A 21641-nucleotide genomic window follows, 5' to 3' on the forward strand; every position below is an offset into this window, starting at 1 on the left:
GACCCAGGCAGTGCTCACTTGTTTTATAGGCATCTTAGGGATGTGGGCTTCTTGATTTTTCAGCCTGCCTTCTGGGGGAAGGGCCAGCTGTACCGATATCAAGGCAACCCTGTTTGGGTAGAGTCTCCATGTCCCCTGGGAGGGGGATGGGCACACTGTGAGCCGGTCTTTCCAGGCTTTTGTTCTCTGGTGGCTTTCCCTGGCAGTTTGCTGTGATTCTTCTGAGAGTCAGAGCAGAAGTGGCCGAATCTCAGCCTCTGTCTCAGAACAGAGGGATTGCGGACCGTTCTCCACTGATGTTCTGGCCACTTTAACTCTGTTTCTGTTGGTGCCGCTCAACCCTGCAGCATCCCGGGATGTGCGCCCCACAGCTGGCGTCCCAGTTCTCACTTCCAGGGCCAGCGCGTCTCTGTCCTTTGTGTTTCTAACACCGCCAGCCGCCAGCCGCCCCCACGCGCTCCAGAGCTCCATTTCAGTGTGGCTCATGGGCGCTCCAAAGCTCCGGCCCTCAGACTGGTCACGCGCGTTCCCCGGCTCACAGTCTCAGTCCGCTCTCTCACGGGTGCGGGTCCGCAAGTCCGCCTGCTCCCCCGTGCAGGTGGCTACCGCTTTCTGGTGCCCAAACGCGGCGGCTCCCTCCCCCTTCCGTTTATCTTCCGATATCGGTGCGTGGTTTCAAGGCTCCCTGCTTCATACCTCAATACTCAGCGCTGGAGATGGTCGTTTGTAGAGATCCAGATGTATCTTCCTGCGTCTCAGGCTGATTCCGTGGATGTTCAGGATGGTCTGGTACCTACCCAGCTGGACTCAGGGGACCAGCTGAAAAAGGGGTCCCCTACTCCTCTGCCATCTTAACTCCTCCTCTAATCTCAAACTACATCCAATTTTGACATCTTATTTGCACACCAGAATCTAAGTGGACAAGGGATTTTGGTTGGACAAAGCTCCGTAGGTTTTTGTGACTAATGATTCCTTCAACCCTATCCACCGTGGGTTAAAAACTCTACCTCTATATGCAGTGGTTTCACAATCACTTGCAACATGAAACTAGAAACAGCTCTGGGTCACAGGTATGAAGACAAAATAAAATTACAACAAACTCAAGTTAATAAAGCTATCAAAAAGAAATTCTTACCTTGATGTTGTCTTCTTTTTGAAAAAATAGACAGACAAGTAAAAGTCCCGTACTGCAGCAACATATTCTCCCTAGTATTGCAAAGAGATGACATTCACAAAACTAAAACTGTTCTCATCACAAAAGTTAACACAGTAACAATTTTTTTTTTGCAGATTGAGCATATTAATATAAAATGATATAGTTAGCTATGGAAAGGTTAATCCTTTAAAAATAATCACAGAAAATTAAAAGACGAACTTAGGTCCTATATCTGAAAACTAAACCTTCTAGCTTAATGCATAATGATTTGAATATTTTTTATTAAGGCATAATTTACATACAAAACAATGCAATGTTTGACAAGTAGATCCATGTAACCACCACCACCACCACCGCAAGATTTAGAACATTTTCTTCACCTCAGGAATGTTTTATTGTTCCTTTTTCTAGTCATTCCCAATGTCCCTGCCCCTGCCAGCAACCACTGATTTCTACCACCACAGTTTACTTCCCTGTTCTAGAACATTATACAAACAGAATGGTACAATGTATAGTTTTGTTGTGTGAACTCTAGCTTATCACCTTTTTGAGATTCATTCATGCTCTTATCTCTATCTTTAGTTTCTATTTTTACGAAGTAGCATTCCAATAAATGAATACATATCACGAATTATTCTCTTGTTGATGAACATTTTTTATGGTCATGTTCTCATTTCTCTACCTAGGAGTGGAACTGCTGGCTCATGGTAAGGACAGATGTTTACCTTTGCTCCATATCTTGCCAATGCTCAGTACTTCCAGTCTTTAATGTTAAAGTGTTTTCTCTACTATAAGAAATTAACCTTTTTTAGAACAAAGCCAAAATAATGCTATAAACTTAGACTATAGAAACTTGCCACCAGTGTCATCTAGGGACTTTCGGTGGTGCTTGACTTGAAAATAACACAGTGATTTTTAATAGGGAAAGGCTCAATCATGGTAGAAACATCAGAGTTATTATTTCTGATGAACATTTAAGTATGCACTCATGTTGCAATGTTAAGTGAAAACAAAGGCCTTCAGATCCTAATTCAGTTTAGCAAAAGTTATTTTATATACGTTTAGGAAAAAGTCTAGAAAGAGATTCTTCAAATATCACTGGTAAGATTTAATTTCTTCACTTTATTTTTAATTTCCCAATTTTCTACAATGGGAACACTGATTATGGACAGGGAGGTCATATTTTCTAAAGAAGTCTAAAATGAAAGGATTTGAGTGGCTTTTACATGGGGCAGGCTAAGAAAGGGGTGAAATGCTGAAATATTGATATTTTTTGACCAGAGGGTTTACAAGAACAATAGTATACATAAGATTAAGGATGCTAAAAAATCTATCCCATAAATACATGTTAAAGTAATGGAACTGCTTAGCTCCTAAAAAAAATACTGTAACTCAAGGCAATATTCAGTGACTATAACATAAAATGCTCAGAGGAGACATTGCTGCAAAGAGATTTTATATACAAAATAGAAAACCAAAGCAAATTTTACCTCATTTCCAAAGGCAATGCACTTGGGTGACTGGTTTATATAATCCAAAACAAAGGAGAGCTCCTTAGCTTCTATTTCCTGGCTTGATGATTTTGGCAGTTTCACCGAAACCAGCTGAAATACATCTAGCCAAAGGAAGCTATGTTAATACAAAGCTTCTCCAGAGAAAATGAACATGTGCACTTATTCATATGAAACTGTTAATTAGAATTCATTCAATGGCAATAATTCTAGGCTATCTTCAACAAAATGTGCCTCAAGTTGGACTATTCATTTGAATATACAAATTTTAAATGGAAGTCTAATTTCACAACTCCCACACATACATGCTCTATATATGTAAAAACAAAACTATCTTACTGGTATATTCTGTATTCCAAAGTATTAAGCTGACCTTTACAATGGAGATGGAATATGGTGTATTGGTGAACTGAGCAGCCAAAGGCAACAACCCATCTGAGAGCTTTCAGAATGCTATGTGCTTGCCACACATTCACAAGATATATCTCCTCTTCTATAATACTGACATGCTGTTCTCGTTATATCCCATTTAAAAAATCTCCCAAGAGAATAGCTGTATTTTACTATGCTACTTCCTTATTCTCTCAGACATTATAATGAATACAAACTGAAACACACTGATGTGCCATTTTCCCGTTTTCAGCCTGCTTATTATTTGCCCTGAACTCTTGGTTCTTCTAGCCTTCTCAGTCATCTCAAACTTCACATGCCCAAACCCTGAACTCTTGATTTTCCTTTTTAAAGTTAGTCTTCCCCAACTCTGCTCACTGCAGGAAATGGCAAGACCATTTACCCAGTTGCTTAGACTAAATCCTCACGTTATCTTGGACTTCTCTTTTATATCCTACATCAAACCATCAGCAAACCCTGTTGGCTGTTATCTTCCAAAGATACCCAGAACACAATTATTTCCCACCACCTAAGCAATGACCTCTTAACTGTACTGTGTACTTCTATCCTTGTCCCTCTTTAGTCTACTCTGATCAAGCCAGAGAATCTAGTACAACTAAGTCAGATCATTTCATTCTTCTGCTCAAAACTCTTCAATGGCTTTTTAACTATTCAGAGTAAAAACCAAAGTCCTTTCAATGACTTATAAGGTTATATATTATCTATTCTCCCCTGGATCACTCCAATCCAACCTCGCTGCTATTCCTCAAACATGCTAGAAATGCTGTAGAACATGCTTCTCCAATATTGCTGTACAGCTTATTCTACTCAGAACCTTCCCTGACTACTCATTTAAATATGTATTTCTCCACTGCTGCCTATCCCCCTACCCTGCTACATTTTTCTCTAAAGCATCTTTCACCTTATTACATCTGATGACTGATCTAGTCTGCTTATTGTCGGGATTGTCTATTTTGCTCTCCACAACCAAAATAGTGTCTGGCACATAGGTTTTCAGTTAGAAATTAAATGAATAAATTACATACAGTCAAAAAATGATACCATAAAAGATGACATGTAAATAAAAAATGTTTTTAAAGTAGCAAAGCATACTTCAACATGATTTACACAATTTTCAATCAGAGACTGGTTTCAGATTGTGGAACAAAGATGAAACAAGTGAAGGATATATATACATATTTAGATCTATTCTATGAAATGCCATTTTAAGCCTGATTCACATTTTTAAGTTAACAGCTAACTAGATTTTCACATGCTGAGTGCTCATGATGTGTTAAGTACTGGAGAGCAACACTAATCCCACCACGAATAGAATTCAGATTAGATCACAGCATTTGGTTAACTCCAAAAGGTGAATGCCAAGGTCTTTATTTTAGATCAGTAGTTTTCTATCCTGGCTTGCATGTTAGACTCAACTAGGGAATATTTAAGTAAACAGGCAGCACAGGGAATCTTAACATTTTAAGTTAGTTGGGGTGATTCTAATATGCAGCCAGTGTTAAGAATCACCAATAAAACGTTTTGCTACAACTATTAGCATTTACCCTTGCAATTGAGGAATCATGGTGTTAGTATACAGACTGGTTACTAAATGTGATGGATGAGCTTAATCATCTGGGGAAATATAAAAATGTAAATTCCTAGATTAAATCTCAAAACTAGTGAATCAAGTGTCAGGGGGATTAGGAATCTGAATTTTTAGTATGTGGGTAGACATTAAGAATCCATATACTCATATATAAAACAGAACTTAAATATTGAAAAGTGTTATCTAAAATAGTCAACTAAGAAGGAAACTTAATTATTTTAAGAAATGTTGCCATTTCCAGAACATTTTTTGGAATATCCTTTAGAGGTAGTTTATGGGCTACATAAAAAAACTGAACTTACTGCTTTTATTCTTTCGTGTCACATTTTTGATAAAATATTACTCATTAACAAATTTCACCAAACAATTTTTAGCTAAAAAAAGAGATTTGCTTTTACAGTTTTAACTATTCTCAAATAATTTAAAAGTCCATGATATAAAACAATCTGCAAATTTGTTCCAGCCAAACACGCACACACACACACAAAACAAAATACCCCCTCCCAACCGAACCCAAACAACAAACAAAAATATACCATGGAAAGGATTCATTTAGCTAGCTAGTGAGCCATGAGTCAGTCTAGCAGACTGCTTAGTAACCATCTTAAAGCTCCTTTCACCTTTGAGTTCTGAATACAGCTATATTTTATACAGAACACCAGAGGATGCAGTGGCCTTCTTGAATTCCGGTAGAAAAATTCTTTGGATAGATCCCTCTTGTCAATGTTCTAATGTATCAAATACTCTGCTAGAGGACAATTTTTGTAACCACTGAAGATATTCCAGGAATTCATAAATTGCTCTGAAACATGGCAATTTCAATGAAATCATGTTCCAATGATAATGAAGATATAATAATTTAATCACACTACTAGCTCTTAATATCAAATTGTTTTCTATACCACTTCTGACAGATTCAGGATCAACAAAAGGAGTGTTCAATAATGGATAAATGACAGTGATGCTTAAGAATGATAGATTAAGGTTAGCAGAAAGACAAACTCTAGCCCACCTCTGCAAAACAGCTTTGAAACTGGAGCTCTGCCATCTATTATTACAATTACATATTAAGTAATCATTCTCGCATTGTGCATTTCAGAGCTATTGGAAAGCTTCCCCAAAATGAATGAATAACAGAAGCAATTTAAATGCCAGCTCCAAAAACTGTTAATTTCAAGGTAAAACCAAATAAATTTTGAGAACCTATGGGAAGAGTAACCAAATGCTACATAAAACAAAATAAATTATACTATACCTGGTTTTTCTTTATTTATTATAACAAAGACAGAATCCTCAGCACAGGCTAGAGTAAAGAGGGCATGAAGTTTATGCCCTACTATGAAAGTCTGAAAGATAAAAAGTACCATATTGTTTATCGTCTGTCTACTCTCAATCCCCAAACATAAGTTCCATAAAGGGCAAGGATTTTTTTTTTTTTTTAAATCTATTGTGCTCACTGCTGTATCCCAACATCAGAATACATGGTATACAGAAGACACTCAATATATATTTGTTGAATACGTTTTCAAATTAATACATTTAGATTCACATGTTTCTTTTTAATGGTTATATGGTATTCTACTGAATGAATATGAAACTTTAACTGACATCAAGGTCATATTCAATTTTTTTCTACCATAAACCATGCTGTAAAGACTACACATGTCATTATTTTAACAAGAGATTCCTAAAGTGAGATTGCTGAAGCAAAAGTTATGTTTTCATTTTCATTTGTACTGTAATTGATTATGTACAAAAATAAAAGTATCTGTTTCTCTACATTTTACCTATCACTAGATTGTTTTTGCAGTCTGCAATTTGGCTAAAGTGATAGGGGAAAATGCTGTGTCCTTTCTCTATTACTGAGGTTAAACACCTTTTCATGTTTACTGGCTATTACATTTTTCCTGTGAATTACATATTCCTACCCTGTGCCATTTTTTTCCTACTGGGTCATTAGTTTTTCCTTACTGGTTTTGGGAATTTTCTGTATATTAGGGATAATAACTCTTGTAAATATCTTCTTCTGATTTTATTGCTCATCTTTTTGTTACAAGTTTAAAATTTTCAAATAGTCAAATTTCTTTTCTTTTATAGTGTGTGACTTTCTCAACTTGTTTAGAAAGTCTATCTAAAGATTAGGCCTTATAGAAGAAAATAATGTGTCTAGGAGCACCTGGGTAGCTCAGTTGGTTAAGCGTTTGCCTTTGGCTCAGGTCATGATCGCGGGGTCCGGGGACTAGCCCTGTGTCAAGCTCCCTGCTCAGCAGGGAGTCTGCTTCTCCCTCTCCCTCTGCCCCTCCCGCCGCTCCTACTTGTGTGTTCTCTCTCTCTCTCTCCCCCAAAAATAAATAAAATCTTAAAAAAAAGAAAAGAAATGTGTCTGTCATTAAATTGTGTTGCCATCCCTTTTCAAATAATGAAAATAGAAGATCAATACACGTACCTTTATTAAAATGCCATCTATATAGTCCCACAGTTTAATCGTGCCATCAAAGGAACAAGAATACAACTAAAAGGGTAAAAAAAGTACAAAATTTATTACAAAATAGAACTTCATTAAGATATCAAACAAATAAGTGATATAGATGACATTTTTTGTTCATTAAATTATTAGCCTTATAGAGGCAGAGTCACCTAATCACATTGTTTTTGCGAAATAGAAAATATAATCACAGCTTTTTGAAGGAACTTCAAGTTTTAATTAAAATGAGGGGGGTCAGAAGTCAGCCCTCTATCTTCAAGAGGGAGATGGGAAGTCACTGAGCTATGAAAAGCACTTTAGAGCTTGCTATTATTTCTTCCAGCACCCAGTCCTCTTTTATTAGCAGAACCACCTTCATCTTACATGGGGATTAAAGGAGTGCTTCTCAAATGATAAGAATGTCTTGTTTTTATTAAAAAAAAAAAAAAGGTCCACCACATCAAGAAACAATACTTTTGTAAAACACAATCGAAGTTATGCACTCGGATGCTGCGGCAATGTTGAAGTGCTCTAAAGTTCTGGATCACTCAATTTCTACACTATTCTCATTGCAGAGTGGTAACCAACCATTTGTAGCACTGGTTTGTGCACCACACTCTGGTAGCACCAGAAGGCCTTAATAACGTGCATTTTTATTTCTATTTTTGTCCCAATGGACTTAATTTTACTAAGGTCATGGTGGATTATTTGTTGCTGTTACTGTGAAAATACTTCACTTACAATGTTTATAAAGAATTTCAAGTTTTCTGAAAGTGGCAATTTTAAGATTTCTCCCAACGAGGACATGGAATCAGAGAAAAGAAAATGATGAATATTATCTATTCAAGTTAAAGAATTACAATAAGTAGAAAACATACATCACAAGTACCACATAAAAGGAAAAATTATGAACATGGATCAGTAAAACATAATAACCACACAATCACTGTCAAAACAATTGGTAAGCACACAAATCCCATGACTGCAAAGTCCAGAGAATCTGCACTCCCTATCACCTCAACCAAACCTGTAATATTGTCCTCCTCTAATTTTATTAACTTCCAGTGACCTGAAATAGAGCTTTTATGCATTGTATATGTTGCTTTTTGTTTTGCTATAAAATTTAGTAATACAGATTTCACAAATTCCAATTTTAACAAAATGATATTTCTGCTATGAGTAACATTCAAATGCTACATGTAATAATAGACTATTTTGTCAAACCCTTAGAGGACAGCAAGGAAAAAAAATCTGTGCTTGCACCCTGCAGAAAAACTACTTAACTTTGATTTTCAGTGGCTCATTTAACTTTGGAAAGAAGATAATCACTATCACTTTATGCCCTACTTCCTCTGTGATAATACAGTGAATGGCAATGCAAATCTGTTCTTGTATCAAGCAGTAACTTCCAAGTTAGCTGTGACTAATCCAGAAAAATGGAATTTGATCAAAAACAAGAGCAAGAGTAAAATGTTTTTGAGATCTCTTTAGCAGCTGCTGGAATGTAAGAACAGAATTAAAATGACATTTCATTATTTTTGAATTCTGAGAAGAGCTGCTTTGTGGGGTGAGTGGGAGGGTCTGCATTAAACTGGATGCCCAAGTTCGTCCTGAAATTAACTGGTCCATCCACTGACTAAAGAATCCCTCTTGTCCAGCACTGGCTTTAAGATTAGGTAACATCTGCATCGACACTGAAAAGCCTCATCTGTAAAGGAACAGGTTTACAACATCAATCCCTTTTAGCCAGCATTTTCAAAAATGTGTTCCAGAAATCAAAGGTTCAAGGGCATAGAAGATTGAGAAACAAAATGGTATACACCCCTTTTGCATATTCACAATGCTTATAAAAGGACCTGAGAGGATCTACAACCAAGAAGTTCATCTAACTGTGTCTAGCCCTGAATTTCAGAAACTCAGATAGCCAAGAATGTCTTCTTTCAAGCAACACCTATTAGCATCCTTTGGAACAAATGGCTCACAGAATACAGTTTTGGGGGGGGGGGGCAATGTAGTTCTAGGCTGTGACCCTATTTTGAAAACTAAAAATATGTGAAAAATACCCTGAATCAGAAAAATCAACATACAAGTTTCCCCCGCTATCTGAAAGTATTATGAAACCTTCTGTAGTGGAAATGGTGTAAAACGAAGAAGTAATTACCATTAATTTATACAGAAAAATTTTTAGTGTTCCCAGACCCCAAAAATAACCTCTTAGGCTTTTCTGATACCTTAGGGCTCATCTTGCTAATGAACGTATGAAATACATTGAGATAAAGCACAGATGCTCACAGACAGTTTAAAGCTATGGTGGCTTGGCGCTGAGATGCTGAGTGTATGTAGCTCCTCGGGAAAGAGACTGGTGGTGCCACTCTCGCTGGAAGGGGTGCATGCTGCCTCTATAACACCTTGCTGCAAATAAATATTGGATGCTATTTTTGCTTTTCTTCTCTCTTTCTTTGTAAAAATGAAGTGGCATAATACGAACTTTTGAAAAGCAAAGGATACCTGTATTTTTCTAATTATAACCTACAAAGTCTCCCAGCCAAAATCAATTCACAATCTTCTGGCAACAACAAAGCCAGTATTAAAATAGGCAATTAAAAATCATTTGACACCTGTAGATGATTGTTGGGGTTGAGCTGGATTCCAGTCACCAGATTTCTGTGCCCTTGCAATATGTGTACACATTCTTCTGTAGCTGTGCTATGAACTTTAACAAAGTCTCCAGAGACACAGAAGATACACCTGGAAATAAGAAAAAATTAAGCTTCATGTATTTATAGAGCATCTTTTTTTATAGTCCATGAAAAATTTTTTAACTTGCAAAAGAGGTTTCTTTCAAAACAACAGTTTCAAAAACCATGTATTAAAAATTGTGTGCTATGTATCACTTACTATACCCCATTACTCTGACAGCATCTTCCCATGTCCCCTACTCTCCATTGTTTACTGGGGACAGCACCTTATAAATGCTAAGTCAAAGTTCTCTCTAGTTGGCAAGGCCTCTTTTAGAGCAGGGTACAAAGACTTTGTGACAGTTCTTTTTCTTATTGCTAAAATGTTGGTTTTGCTTTTTAGATTTGTGGCAGAGGCTACTAAAATACTAAAAGTAGTTAAGGGGGGGCAATATTTACTTGACAGTTTTCATTATGGATATAAGCACAGAACAAAGCTCAGAGGTACAAATCTTCTAGTTTCCACAAAATAAAAAATGTTTGTTCTGTGCCCATTACTACTAAACATTATACATGCCTGATGGGGTTTTTCCATGCGCTCTAGAAGTACAAACCACAGAATTCCTAGGCTAGACCACTTCTCTGTGCTCCCAAAGCATCCTGTACATGAGTTGATCTTGGTACTTTTCACGTTGTGTTGAAAGTATGTATTTACATACGTATCTACTTTCCTTATCTGGCCATCAGCTCTGATAGGGCAAAGGCCTTAATTTATCTTTGACTCCCAATGTCCAATCTAATTTCTGGAATAGACCCACCTGATCTTCAAAGATTTGGCAAACTAAATGGATAAAATGAACCAATAAAAAATTATTACAAAATAACAAAAGAGTAAATCTTCTAATGCTGACCAGGGTTACCATTACCCTATTTTATCAGTTCTAAGACACCTGCTTTCTCTGAAATCAGAATGCATTTTATAGTGCTATAGCAGGGAGACAGTCAGGAGATGGTCGTGTTTACCTGTAATAGATTAAGGAAGTTCAAGCAACAAAACATCTGAGGTATATGGTTACCCCTCTGGCTGGATCTTCCTCTTTATTCCCATGAGTACCTTAATTCAGAGTCTTAGCATCTCCAGCCTGGACCACTCTTACGGGATTCACACAGTTTCCAGGTGTGGCCCTCGTATTCATCTTTCCTACTTGTACCAGATTGAATTTGCAAATTTGACCACATTACTTCCTTTAAGGTAAAATTAAGTTACCATCTGTTAGTGTTTTCCCACTGCCTTTAGGATATGATCTAAACTCCTAAGGCCTTTGGTGATTTGACCTGGTCTACTTGGAACTACTTTTTCACTTGTAAACCATGCTCTAGTCAGGTGGTTGACAACTGCAACATCCTCGCACTCCTCACAGACACACCCCATTAACACTAACAGGTCGTCTAGGCAGTTTTTAGATGATGGTGGGGGAGGGGGTACTGTGTGCCAAGAAAACTCCTGATATGCTTCCCCAGAGGAAAGGAATTTCCTCTCTCCTTGCTCCTGGGCAAAGAATGGCTTTAAATTTGAATGCAAGTTCCCAAAGGACATGTGCTCTCTATGCACATCTCTATCTAAATTTTGCAGTCTACACAGAACATTCTTTATGACTACTTCCTTAAGGTAGATTCAGCTCAGGTGAAGCCTTCCCACATTTTCTCACTCCAGCTCAGCACCACTCTGTTTCTACAAGATGGTAGGTAGGCTTAGCTCTATCAGGGCACTTACCACATGGCATACTGGAAGACTTCCCCTATGAGACTGTAAGCTCTTTCAGGGGAGGAAGGGTGTGTGTACTTATTATAAATCTAGTAATAGAAATATAGTATGGCAGGAAACTAGTCAAACACAAACGGGCTGAATAAGTTGGGAGAATTTACATCATTCAAACATCACTGTTCTCCACTTTAAGATGCAGAAAACACTTCCTCACAGGGTTATTATGAGGACAAAAAGAAACAACACATACAAGTGCACCCTTAACACACGCAGTATACACTCAATAAATGCTTCCATAAAATTAGGATAATACCTAAACCCTGCAGACAGAAATGCATGTAAAGCACGCACCACAATGCCTGTCACACAGGACTCAATCATCTTTGTTGATGAAGTGAAGAAGTAAGAAGTTAGGGATGCTTTCAAGCAGGAACCAGAACTTAAATGAGGCTCTGAAGGGATGCATAATTTAAGAGCTGGGAAGGAAAAAGAATAGCAACATAAGCAAAAGCTGGGAAATAATGAACATAGTACCTACAAGAGAAAAGAAATGTACCTATCTAACAAGCAAAGTGTGTACATTGGGTTATGTCAGGAAACACAACTGGATAAGCAGAGTTAAGCTAGATCAGGGAAGGCGTTGTAAGCCAGAAAAGAGAGCTCCAGTTAAGGAAGGCAACAGAAGATTATTATAGGGTTCTGAGAAAGACTAGGAATAAGGGTGAGAGTAATAATAGTATGACAGTAATACTTAAGGAAAAATATTACAGCAGCAGTACACAGAATGGTCTGCAAAAGAAAAATATGTAGAGTTGGACATTAGCTTTGTAGGAATTTAGGAATGCAAAGGGCAAAAGTGACCCACTTTTAAAATTTTCTATACTCTAGCAACCTAATGCAGAGCATCCTGTAACTGTGGGAAGTAACAGGATGTAATTAATACAAACGGTGTGGGCTCAGGAGTCAGTAATATCCGATACAGGAATGCCACCTATTCTTATGTATACTCACCTCTTGGCCTGCCTCTCATAAGAACCCCCTCAAGTAGACAGAATAGAGTTTTTGTGTCCTAGTTCCACAAGGACCTAGTGACCAAGAGGAGACAGCTAAAATTCCACAATTCTATTGTTTTATTTTCTATTTCAGCTTTCTTGATAAGCTCCTGGAAGCAAAATACAAAACTGCCTTCTTTCTGTATAAACTAGCCAACCCCTGTAGTACCTTTCAGATACTATCCAAATCCTTGATGAGTTCAGTATAACCCTATTAATTTGTAAGAGGACTGATTTGAATTACTACATTCTAATATAGACGACAAAAACCAAACAACAACAACGACACATCTAAATATTCACCAAATTCCCCAAACTTCAGTACTGAATTTCTACCTACTGTTTGCTTGATCCACCTGGTTGCTTCACAGGTACCTTACACTCAACACGCCTCCAAATGAACTCAACATCTTCTTGTTAATTCTAATTGCTAAATCACTCCAAAATTCTGTCATCTTCAGTATTCTTAGTTTAGGCCAAAGCAATTTCTTGCTTGGATGCCTGAATTAGCCTTTTAAGCCTTGTCTGTACTTTTCCAGATTCTTCTCCCACCACTTCCCTTATGCTGCAATTATACTGACCTTACACATATGAAACTCCCTACCCCCAACCCCACCCCAACAATTTGAAGCTGCACACTTTGCCTGATGTCCTCCCCCAATATCTCTGGCGGGGCAAACTCCTCTTAGTCTTCCAAGATCCTGATACTGAAGGGAAACTTCCACTATATCACTCTCCCTTTCACACCAACACTGTACCTCAAGTATGCTAAGCCAACCCACCTCTGATCTTGCCACTCTCCACCACTTATTACATAGTTTTATACACAGTTTTTGGATTAAATTTTCTTGAAGAAACAGTCATGTTACCTCCCACTGCCCTCCGTCCAGGGAATTAAAAAAAAAAAAAAACAACACGCTCTTTGGACCAAACAATCAAGAACTGGCTTCATGTTCCTTTTCCAACCTCACCAGCTCTCTCCATATACCATTCACACTAGCTAACCGTACCACAGTCCGTTCAATATCTTTAGGATTCTACTCCTTTTGTACTGTGCTCGCTATTTGGAATGCCTTCTGTCCATATTCCCTAGTCAAAATACCATTCACCTATTTAAGCCTTGCCTAAACATTACTTCCTCAGGAACCTGTCCATCCTCACCAGTCTGAAGTACTCTTTCTTATGAACTCCCAAAGTACCACAGTATGAAACATGTTATTTTCTTTTCCTTGTTAGACTGTAAGATCTTGAAGGTAGGATCCATACTAAAGTTATCTTAGTTTTTATCACATAAGCTTGTTATAAATAATATACAGCTGACAAATACTTAAATTGTAGGACTGAGCAAACGAAACAGTACATCTTGTTATAATGAATAGTGTAAAAACACTGGGAAAAAAAGAAACTGGCTACCTAGATGTAAGTCCAAAGTGCCAGAACTTTGGCACCCTTTTGAAGTCTAGGTTTTCTTCCTGATTTATGAGTATCAACAAAACCCTCTTTCATATAAAGACCAAGGATTCTTTTTTTTTTTTTTTTTTTTGCCTCTAGGGCAGTTTATGAAAACTCCTTCAGTCATGCATGCATTCAACAGCTATCATACACTCATGAGCTAGATATCATGAGGGATACAAACTTTCCTAAGATATTATCTTTACTCTTCTAAGGTAGAAAGCGTTTTTACTAAGGGTTACTCTGTCCTTAAATGATTTGAAATCTCTTCCTACATTGCGTCGCTTCCAGATGCTGACAACAGAGCAATAATAATGACAGCTGACACACTGAGCCATTAACTGCCAGGCTTGTTTTACCTGCTTCATATGTATTAAAGCAATTAACCATCTCAAAAACCCTATGCGATAGAATACAAAGTATTATTCCTGTTTTACAGATGAAGCAACTGAGGCAAAGATTAAAGACTTGCAAAGCTCACACGATGGAATAACCGGGTTTTGAACCCAGCAGTAGTTTGGTTTCCAGCTATACTAAACTCCTACGAAAAGGGACCAGGGGTTATATATGTTACTATACCGCACGGAATCTAACACCCGTATTCACGCAAAACTTCTAAAACGTTGCCGAAATACCTTTTCAGAGAATAGGGGAGTGTGGAGAAAACAGAAATCTATAATCTCTCAGTAACTCAAAGTCCGGATTCTTTCCAAAAGAGGAATTCGTCGCGGTACTGCAAGAGCAGTGGCGTACATAACCTGTGCCTGGACTCTTTCGCCGCCCCAACGCCGAGCTAATTCTGGACACGTGGGCCCGCCCCCGGTCCCTCAATCTACCTACAGATACAGTTTTGAGAGGGAGAAAGGCGCCCCAGCCTAAGGTGCCATGGCACGAAGTGGTTTCTCACTCCTCTTAACAGCACTCAGTCCCTCACGCGTGCCACGGGGGCTCCCGCACGCGCCCCCTACTCTGAGCTCAGAACGCGGGGTTGCGAGTCGGGACGAACCTGACAGTTCTTTCCTCCCACCCCCCCGGCGACTCACGTCCCTCAGCCCGGTTGGCAATGCACGGTGGCCCCATACTTAGAATCCGCAGAAAACACCGCTCTCCTAAAGTTCAACTCGCTGCCGCCACAACGAACCACGCGGACACTATCCTCCTCCACCATCTTTGCGCAAACGCAGGAACTCACGCTCGCGGGCCCGCCCCGAATTTTCTCTACGGAGGCCGGGCACTAGGGCATGAGGCACAGCTCACAGAACCCGTGCGCGGGCCCCTCTAGGCCTCAGTCTCTATGGTAGGACCCAGCGCCTGTGCCGGCATCTTTCGTGTGGGCAACGTTAAATTAGGACACATGTAAAAAAAGGTAGAAGCGAAACAGAGACATGGAGACAAGGAATTTATATTAGACACCCCTGAACTGTTATTTAGTACAAATAAGCTTTTCTCTGGCCCTGTCAATTTGATTCGATAACTACTTCCGCCAGAAGTGAAGGGTGGCGTATTGTGTATCACGTGACCTTCAGTCGGCCTCCCTTCCCCACCCACCAAAGCGGCTTTCTCCACTGTGATTCGGGCTCTGCGAGATGACGCCGGCATTTCGTACGGCTTGGTTTCTCGATCGTGCAGTTAGTGCTTGGGTGGAAAGGTAGCTGTCTACTTCTTACATAGCTGTCGGCCCCTCCCATTAGCCGTCATTTTCTCCTGTTCCGCCGAGCGTAGCATAGGTTCCTGTAGAATCTTCACTACTCCGAGGGCCTTGCTTCTTCCGGAATTCTGGTGCATCTTTCTTTCTCCAATTCGGTGGAGCTGCTCGGACCGATCTGACATTACCTCCCACCCCGGCCCAAGTTCCCTGTTTTGCTACGGGTTCTTCTGTTCCTGTTGCTCTGGTTTTAGCTTCACGCATTAGTCGACCGTGCCTGTGCGTTAGGAAGCCCTAACAGACTTTATTACCATTCCTTTTTGTAAAGTTATGTACTTTTTTTTGGTGGTCCCTGTATATTAGATGTGCTTATCTTTATTCACTAATTCAGTAAACATTTATCGATCCTCTCTGCCAGCCCTGTATCACTACAAAGAGTGAAGAGCCACTGACAGCTTAATTTTAGCAGGAACGGGAGATCTGCCCTGTACGCGTTACTTCTTGATATGTTAAAAATTTATGATATCTCTTCAGTTTTTCTGGAGACAAATAATAATCATTAATAATTATTGTGAGACACAGTGCAAGACAGACGGGATCCAGTGGGAGAGAAAGTTAATCAGATTGTGTGCTGAAGAAAGTAAGATCGTAACATGAGAAAAAATAGATTTCTGTGAGGATGTTTAGGTTTAACCTGAATATGTGTTTGTTAAGGTTGTGCAGGTTAAAAAATATTTAAAAAATTCAATGTTAGTACAGATTTGCAGTAAAATAATTTCAGTACAGAATTACGGTTAGAATGATCCCAGCCCATCTTACACCCCACAAATAACTCTCCATCATTAAAAATTTGGTGTATATGCTTCCTGATATTTTTCTAGGTATACATATCCTTAACATTATTCTTCGATACAGTGCACTACATAATTCTGTTTTTCTCCTGTTATGCTTTCACTGCATACAGATTTTATCTCCTTTTTAATGACTGCATAGTATTCTGTAGAGTGAATGTACCATAATTGATTAAATCATTGTCTCAAAGGTGGATATTTCATCATTTCCATTTTTAAAGTGGCAAATAATGCTATAGAACACATAAATTTGTTGATATTGCTACAGAAGAACTTCCTAGAATGAGTATTGCAGGATTGAAAGATACCTACATTTTTATTTTGAGGGAATGTTTTGTGGAATTGAGACATGAGCTATTGGGGAAACTAGGAGGAATAACTAATGGCAGCCAAAAAGGGAAAATAGTTAACTTATTTTTTTAGTCTAAAGTTTTGGGAAAATCCATAGGAAAAAGAGGTGTTTACAAGAGAGTATGGTTTCTTAAGAAGAAATCAGAAGGCAAAAGGACTGATGAAGTTGTGTCAGGCAAGCAATATTGGTTTTAAGTCCTGCAGCAATAAGCAACAATTGGAAGGTAGCCAGAGCTAGGTAGTCCATTGTTTGAAATTTAGATTGTAATGTGGGGTTTCACTTTGTCAAGAATTGTTAAGTATAATGAATTCTGCTTCCTAAGTCTGATAGTTTCTTTCATAAGCTGGCATTTGTATAGTAATACATCAGTCTTTGTTGATTGGCCCTCAAGCACTAGTACACGAGCAAAATTTTCTAAAGCGTTTGGAGGACCACAAATAATTAAGATGATATTGAGGATGATGGAAGGTGGCTAGATATTCTTGGCATGTGCTGTTAAACTATCAGATACTTCCCTAGGCACTTCATAGAAGAGAGCTAAGAAAGCTTGGCTCCTTAGTTGAGAAGGTAAGCTAAGCGTATTTGACAGGTCCCTAGTTACCTCCAGCTCTCCTCTTTTCTTTCTGAGTCCTCACCAGAATCATGTTTAGAAGTCCTTTCATGGCATTATTGACTTTTTGTAGCATACACCTTAAAACTTTTCCAGCTCCTACCCTTATCCAGTTCCAAGACCACTTTCACATTTTCAGATATTTGTTAATTACAACAGCATCCCACTCTCAGTACTAAAATCTGTATTATTCGGAGTTCTGCAGAAAAACAGAACCAATAGGATCAATTATTGATCTGTCTATCTATCTATTTAAAGGGATTGGTGCACTCAATTATGGAGGCTGAAAAGTCCCACGATCTGCATTCTGCAAATTGGACACCCTGGAGAGCTGGTGGTGTAATTCAGTTTGAGTCTGAAGGCCTGAGAACCTGGGGAGCTTGATGGTGTAAATCCAGTCTAAGTGCAAGAGAAGACCAATGGCCCAGTCCAGCAGTCAGGTAGAGTAGAACAAATTCTTCATTCCTCCTCTCTTTGTTCTCTTCAGGCCCTTAGCGGGCCCTGAATGATGCCAACCCACACTGGGTTGGGGAGGGCAGTGTGCTTTTCTGAGTCCATAAGTCCATAGATTCAAATGCTAACTTCATCTGGAAATACTCTCTCAGACAAACCTAGAAATAATGTTTAACCACCTGTCTGGGAACCCCATGACCCAGTTAAGTTGACACATAAAATTAACCGTAACACAGACAACTACTGATTGATTCTTTGTCCCTACAGTTTTGCCTTTTCCAGATACTCATATAAACAGCATCATATAGTTCATAACCTTTTGAGTCTAGCTTCTTTCACTTGGCATAATGAATTTGAGATTCATGTTTTGTAGATCAGAGATTACCTTTTTTTTTATTGCTGAGTAGTATTCTATTGTATGGATATTCCACAGTTTTTTAATTCATTCTTTTGTAGAAGGCTTTTTCCCCCTTTCTAATACTGCTCTGAATATTCATGTGTAGGTTTTTGTGTGAATATGAGCTTTTCTTTCTCTAGGATAAATACCAACCACTGGGATTCCTGGTTCAAATCATATCTTTAAATTTTTAAGAAAATGTTGGACTGTTTTTCCAGAGTTTCTGTATCATTTTCATTCCAGTGAGTAATGTATCAAAGTTTTATTGGCTTCACATCTTTATCAGTATTTGGTGTTGTCAGTATTTTCTCTTTTAGCCATTACATTAAATTTGTAGTGTCTGAAATACAAAAATTTCCTTTCCAAAGTAAAACAAAAACAAAAACAAACAAAAAACAACTACCCAATAAAACAATGGGTAAAAGATTTGAGGACCCTACACCAAAGAAGATGTACAGATAGGAAATAAACACATGAAAAGATGCCTAACATCGTTAGTCACTAGTGAAATGAAAACTAAAACAATGGAGTCCTACTACAAATTTAATTTGTAGGGATCAGGAAGATGAAGAGAAAACCAGCAAATGATTGGCCAGTTTAAGAAGGAAATCAGGAGGGTATATGCCAGGAAACTCAAATGAAGAAAGAGGCAGAACTGATTTTTGTGTCCACTGTGACTGATAGATTAAATAACTGGAAGACAAAGAATTGGCTATTGCACTTAGCAATATGGAAATCATTGGGGGCTTTGATAAGAGCAGTTTTGATGGAGTGAGGGGAATGAAAATCTGATTTAAGTGGGTTCAGGAGAGAATAAAGAAGTGAAATTAGAGATACTAGGACTCTTTAGGAGTTTTGGTGTACAGAGAAAGGAAGAAACATGATAGCTGGAGGGGAAGTGAGATAAAGAGACAAAGGGTTTTTGTTTTGTTTTGTTTTGTTTTGTTTTGTTTCTAAGGTAGAGATACAGCAGATAACAGGCTAACAGAGGACACAGGAGAAAGAAAAATTGACGATGAAAGAAAGTAAGGAAATAATTGCTGCAACACTTCTTAAATAGGTGAGAGAGGATGGAATCTAGTGTATAAGTAGAGGGATTGGCCTTTGCCAGGAGCACAGACACTTCAGCTATAGAAATGAAATGAGATTGAGATGCAGGTAGATGGGAAGATGTAGTTCTGGGAGCTTTTGAAATTTTTCTTTTGCTTGCTTTCTATTTTTGCAGTGAAACAGCAACTAAGATGATCAACTGAGATAAGGATTGGGAAGGAGTTGTTGGAGGTTTGAGGGGAGAGAAGATATGAAATAATAATTTTTTCCGTATTCTTTCCACATCAATATTTAACAAACTGGCCTGTAGGCCAAATGTGGCCTGTCATCTCTCTTGAAAGTAAAGTTATTAGAACACAGCCACGTCCACTTGTTAGCGTATTGTCTATGGCTGTTCTTGTGCTACAGTGTCAGAGGTGAGTAGCTGTGACAGAAAGTGTATGTCATGAAAAGCCTAAAATATTTGCTATTTGGTCCTTTACGGAAGAATTATGCTGACTCTTGGTTTAGGAGGTAGGAAGGGAGAATGGAGGGTGTCCGTGAAGACAGGAAACATAGATAATATTACTTTATTTTTTACAGATTGAAGATGTAATTCAATTGGGAAGTATCACTGTAAAAGAAAACTTTTGTTGTTATACTGATACATGTTTTCCTCAGATTACGAAAATGACATGTCAGAATTTAAAAATTTTAATTGAACTCTCAGATTTCAATTTGAGAGACTAGGCAATGGGGAATAACTTCATAAAGCTAAAAAAATTGCACATTTAGTGACAGCAATGCAAAAAAGCCCTTAAGTAGACTCTGAAGCCCTATCCCCATAAAAATGTATTTACGCAGAACACTGTACTTTTAAGTACCTGGTATTAATAAATACTTGATGCCAGTCATATCCCCAAAGGATATTCTAGCTATTGATATCAATCTTTTAACCAAATTCTTATTACTATATATAAACAAGTAGTTACCCTTAGCTATACACAGGAAGTACCTGGAGTATTTTAGAAAATAATGAAACCTGGTCCAACTCCCAGAGATTCTGTTGTAATTGGTCTGCAGTGTCACCTGGGCATCAGAGTTCGTTTTTTTTTTAATTGTGGTGACATACATATAACATAAAGTTTTTATTAGTGATATTTAATATATTCACAATGTTGTGCAACCATCACTCTATATATCAAGAACATTTTTGTCACTCCAAAAGGAAACCCTTTACCATTAAGCTCTCACTACATATCTTCTCTCAATTGCTAGTATATAGAAATAAAACTGATTTTTGTGTGTTGATATTGTATCCGGCAACTTTGGTGAATTCGTTTATAGCTCTAATAGTTTTTTGTTGTGTATTCTTTAGGATTTTTTTTTATCAGACCATGTCATCTATGAATATTTACTTCTTATGTTCCAGTTTGGATATTTTTTGTTTCTTTCTCTAATTAATCTGACTAGAACTTCCAATACAATGCTAAATAGCAGTGGTGAAAGTGGACATTCTTGTCTTATTCCTGATCGTAGGGGGAAGGTTTTCAGTCTTTCACTATTTAGTATGATGGTAGCTGTGGGTTTTTCATACATTCCTTTTATCTTATTGAGGAAATTCCCTAGTTTGCTGAGAGTTTTAATCATGAAAAGATGTTGGATTTTGTCAAATGAATTTGCTGTGTCAGTTGAGATGATCGTGTGGGATTTTTGCTTGATTCTATTAATGTGGTGTATTACCACATGGATTTTCATATTTTGAAACACTCCTGCATTTGGTTATGGTGTATGATCCTTTTAATATGCTGTAGGATTTGATTTGCTCATAGTTTTTGAGGACTTTTATTCCTATGTTAATAAGGAATTTTGGCCTATAGTTTCCTTTTCCTTTTCTGTGGTGTCTTTGGCTCTGGTATTAGACTAATGCTTGCCTGATAGAACGAATTAGGAATTGTTTCCTCATTTCCAATTTTTTCTGGGTGATTGTGAAGGATTGGTATTATTTTTTTTAAATATTTGGTAAAATTCACCAGTAAAGCCATTTGGTCTTGAACTTTTCTTTGTTGGGAGATTTGTGATTGCTGATTCAGTCTCTACTTGTTATAGGTCTGTTGAAATAATTCTGTTTCTTCTTCTGTTAGTTTTGGTAATTCAAAAGTTTCCAGAAATTTTCTCACTTCATCTAAGTTACCTAGTTTGTTTGCTTATAATTGTTCATACTATT

General features: G+C 38.0%; 1 protein-coding gene and 1 long non-coding RNA gene across 3 annotated transcripts in view; one reads left to right on the forward strand and one right to left on the reverse strand.

Annotated features, from left to right (window-relative positions):
* Positions 1-15289, reverse strand: part of WDR75 (WD repeat domain 75) — a 39911-nt gene extending 24622 nt beyond the window's left edge. The window contains exons 1-6 of the mRNA XM_008687251.2: positions 15160-15289; positions 9749-9878; positions 7113-7178; positions 5922-6012; positions 2647-2771; positions 1136-1206 (exon numbers count right to left, since the gene is read on the reverse strand). Coding sequence (XP_008685473.1) covers positions 1136-1206; positions 2647-2771; positions 5922-6012; positions 7113-7178; positions 9749-9878; positions 15160-15245 — 569 coding nt within the window. The 5' untranslated portion in view covers positions 15246-15289. The remainder of the gene's footprint in view (positions 1-1135; positions 1207-2646; positions 2772-5921; positions 6013-7112; positions 7179-9748; positions 9879-15159) is intronic.
* Positions 15290-15457: 168 nt separating this feature from the next.
* The window catches only part of LOC103659665, a 102521-nt gene continuing 96337 nt past the window's right edge, over positions 15458-21641 (forward strand). The window contains exons 1-2 of one of the 2 annotated variants that reach the window (XR_567575.2): positions 15458-15856; positions 17794-17975. This is a non-coding gene — a long non-coding RNA (uncharacterized LOC103659665). The remainder of the gene's footprint in view (positions 15857-17793; positions 17976-21641) is intronic. The other variant, XR_005838124.1, reaches the window with a different exon arrangement.

Source organism: Ursus maritimus, unplaced genomic scaffold, assembly GCF_017311325.1.
Source record: "Ursus maritimus isolate PB19 unplaced genomic scaffold, ASM1731132v1 scaffold_1, whole genome shotgun sequence".
Lineage (NCBI taxonomy): Eukaryota > Metazoa > Chordata > Mammalia > Carnivora > Ursidae > Ursus > Ursus maritimus.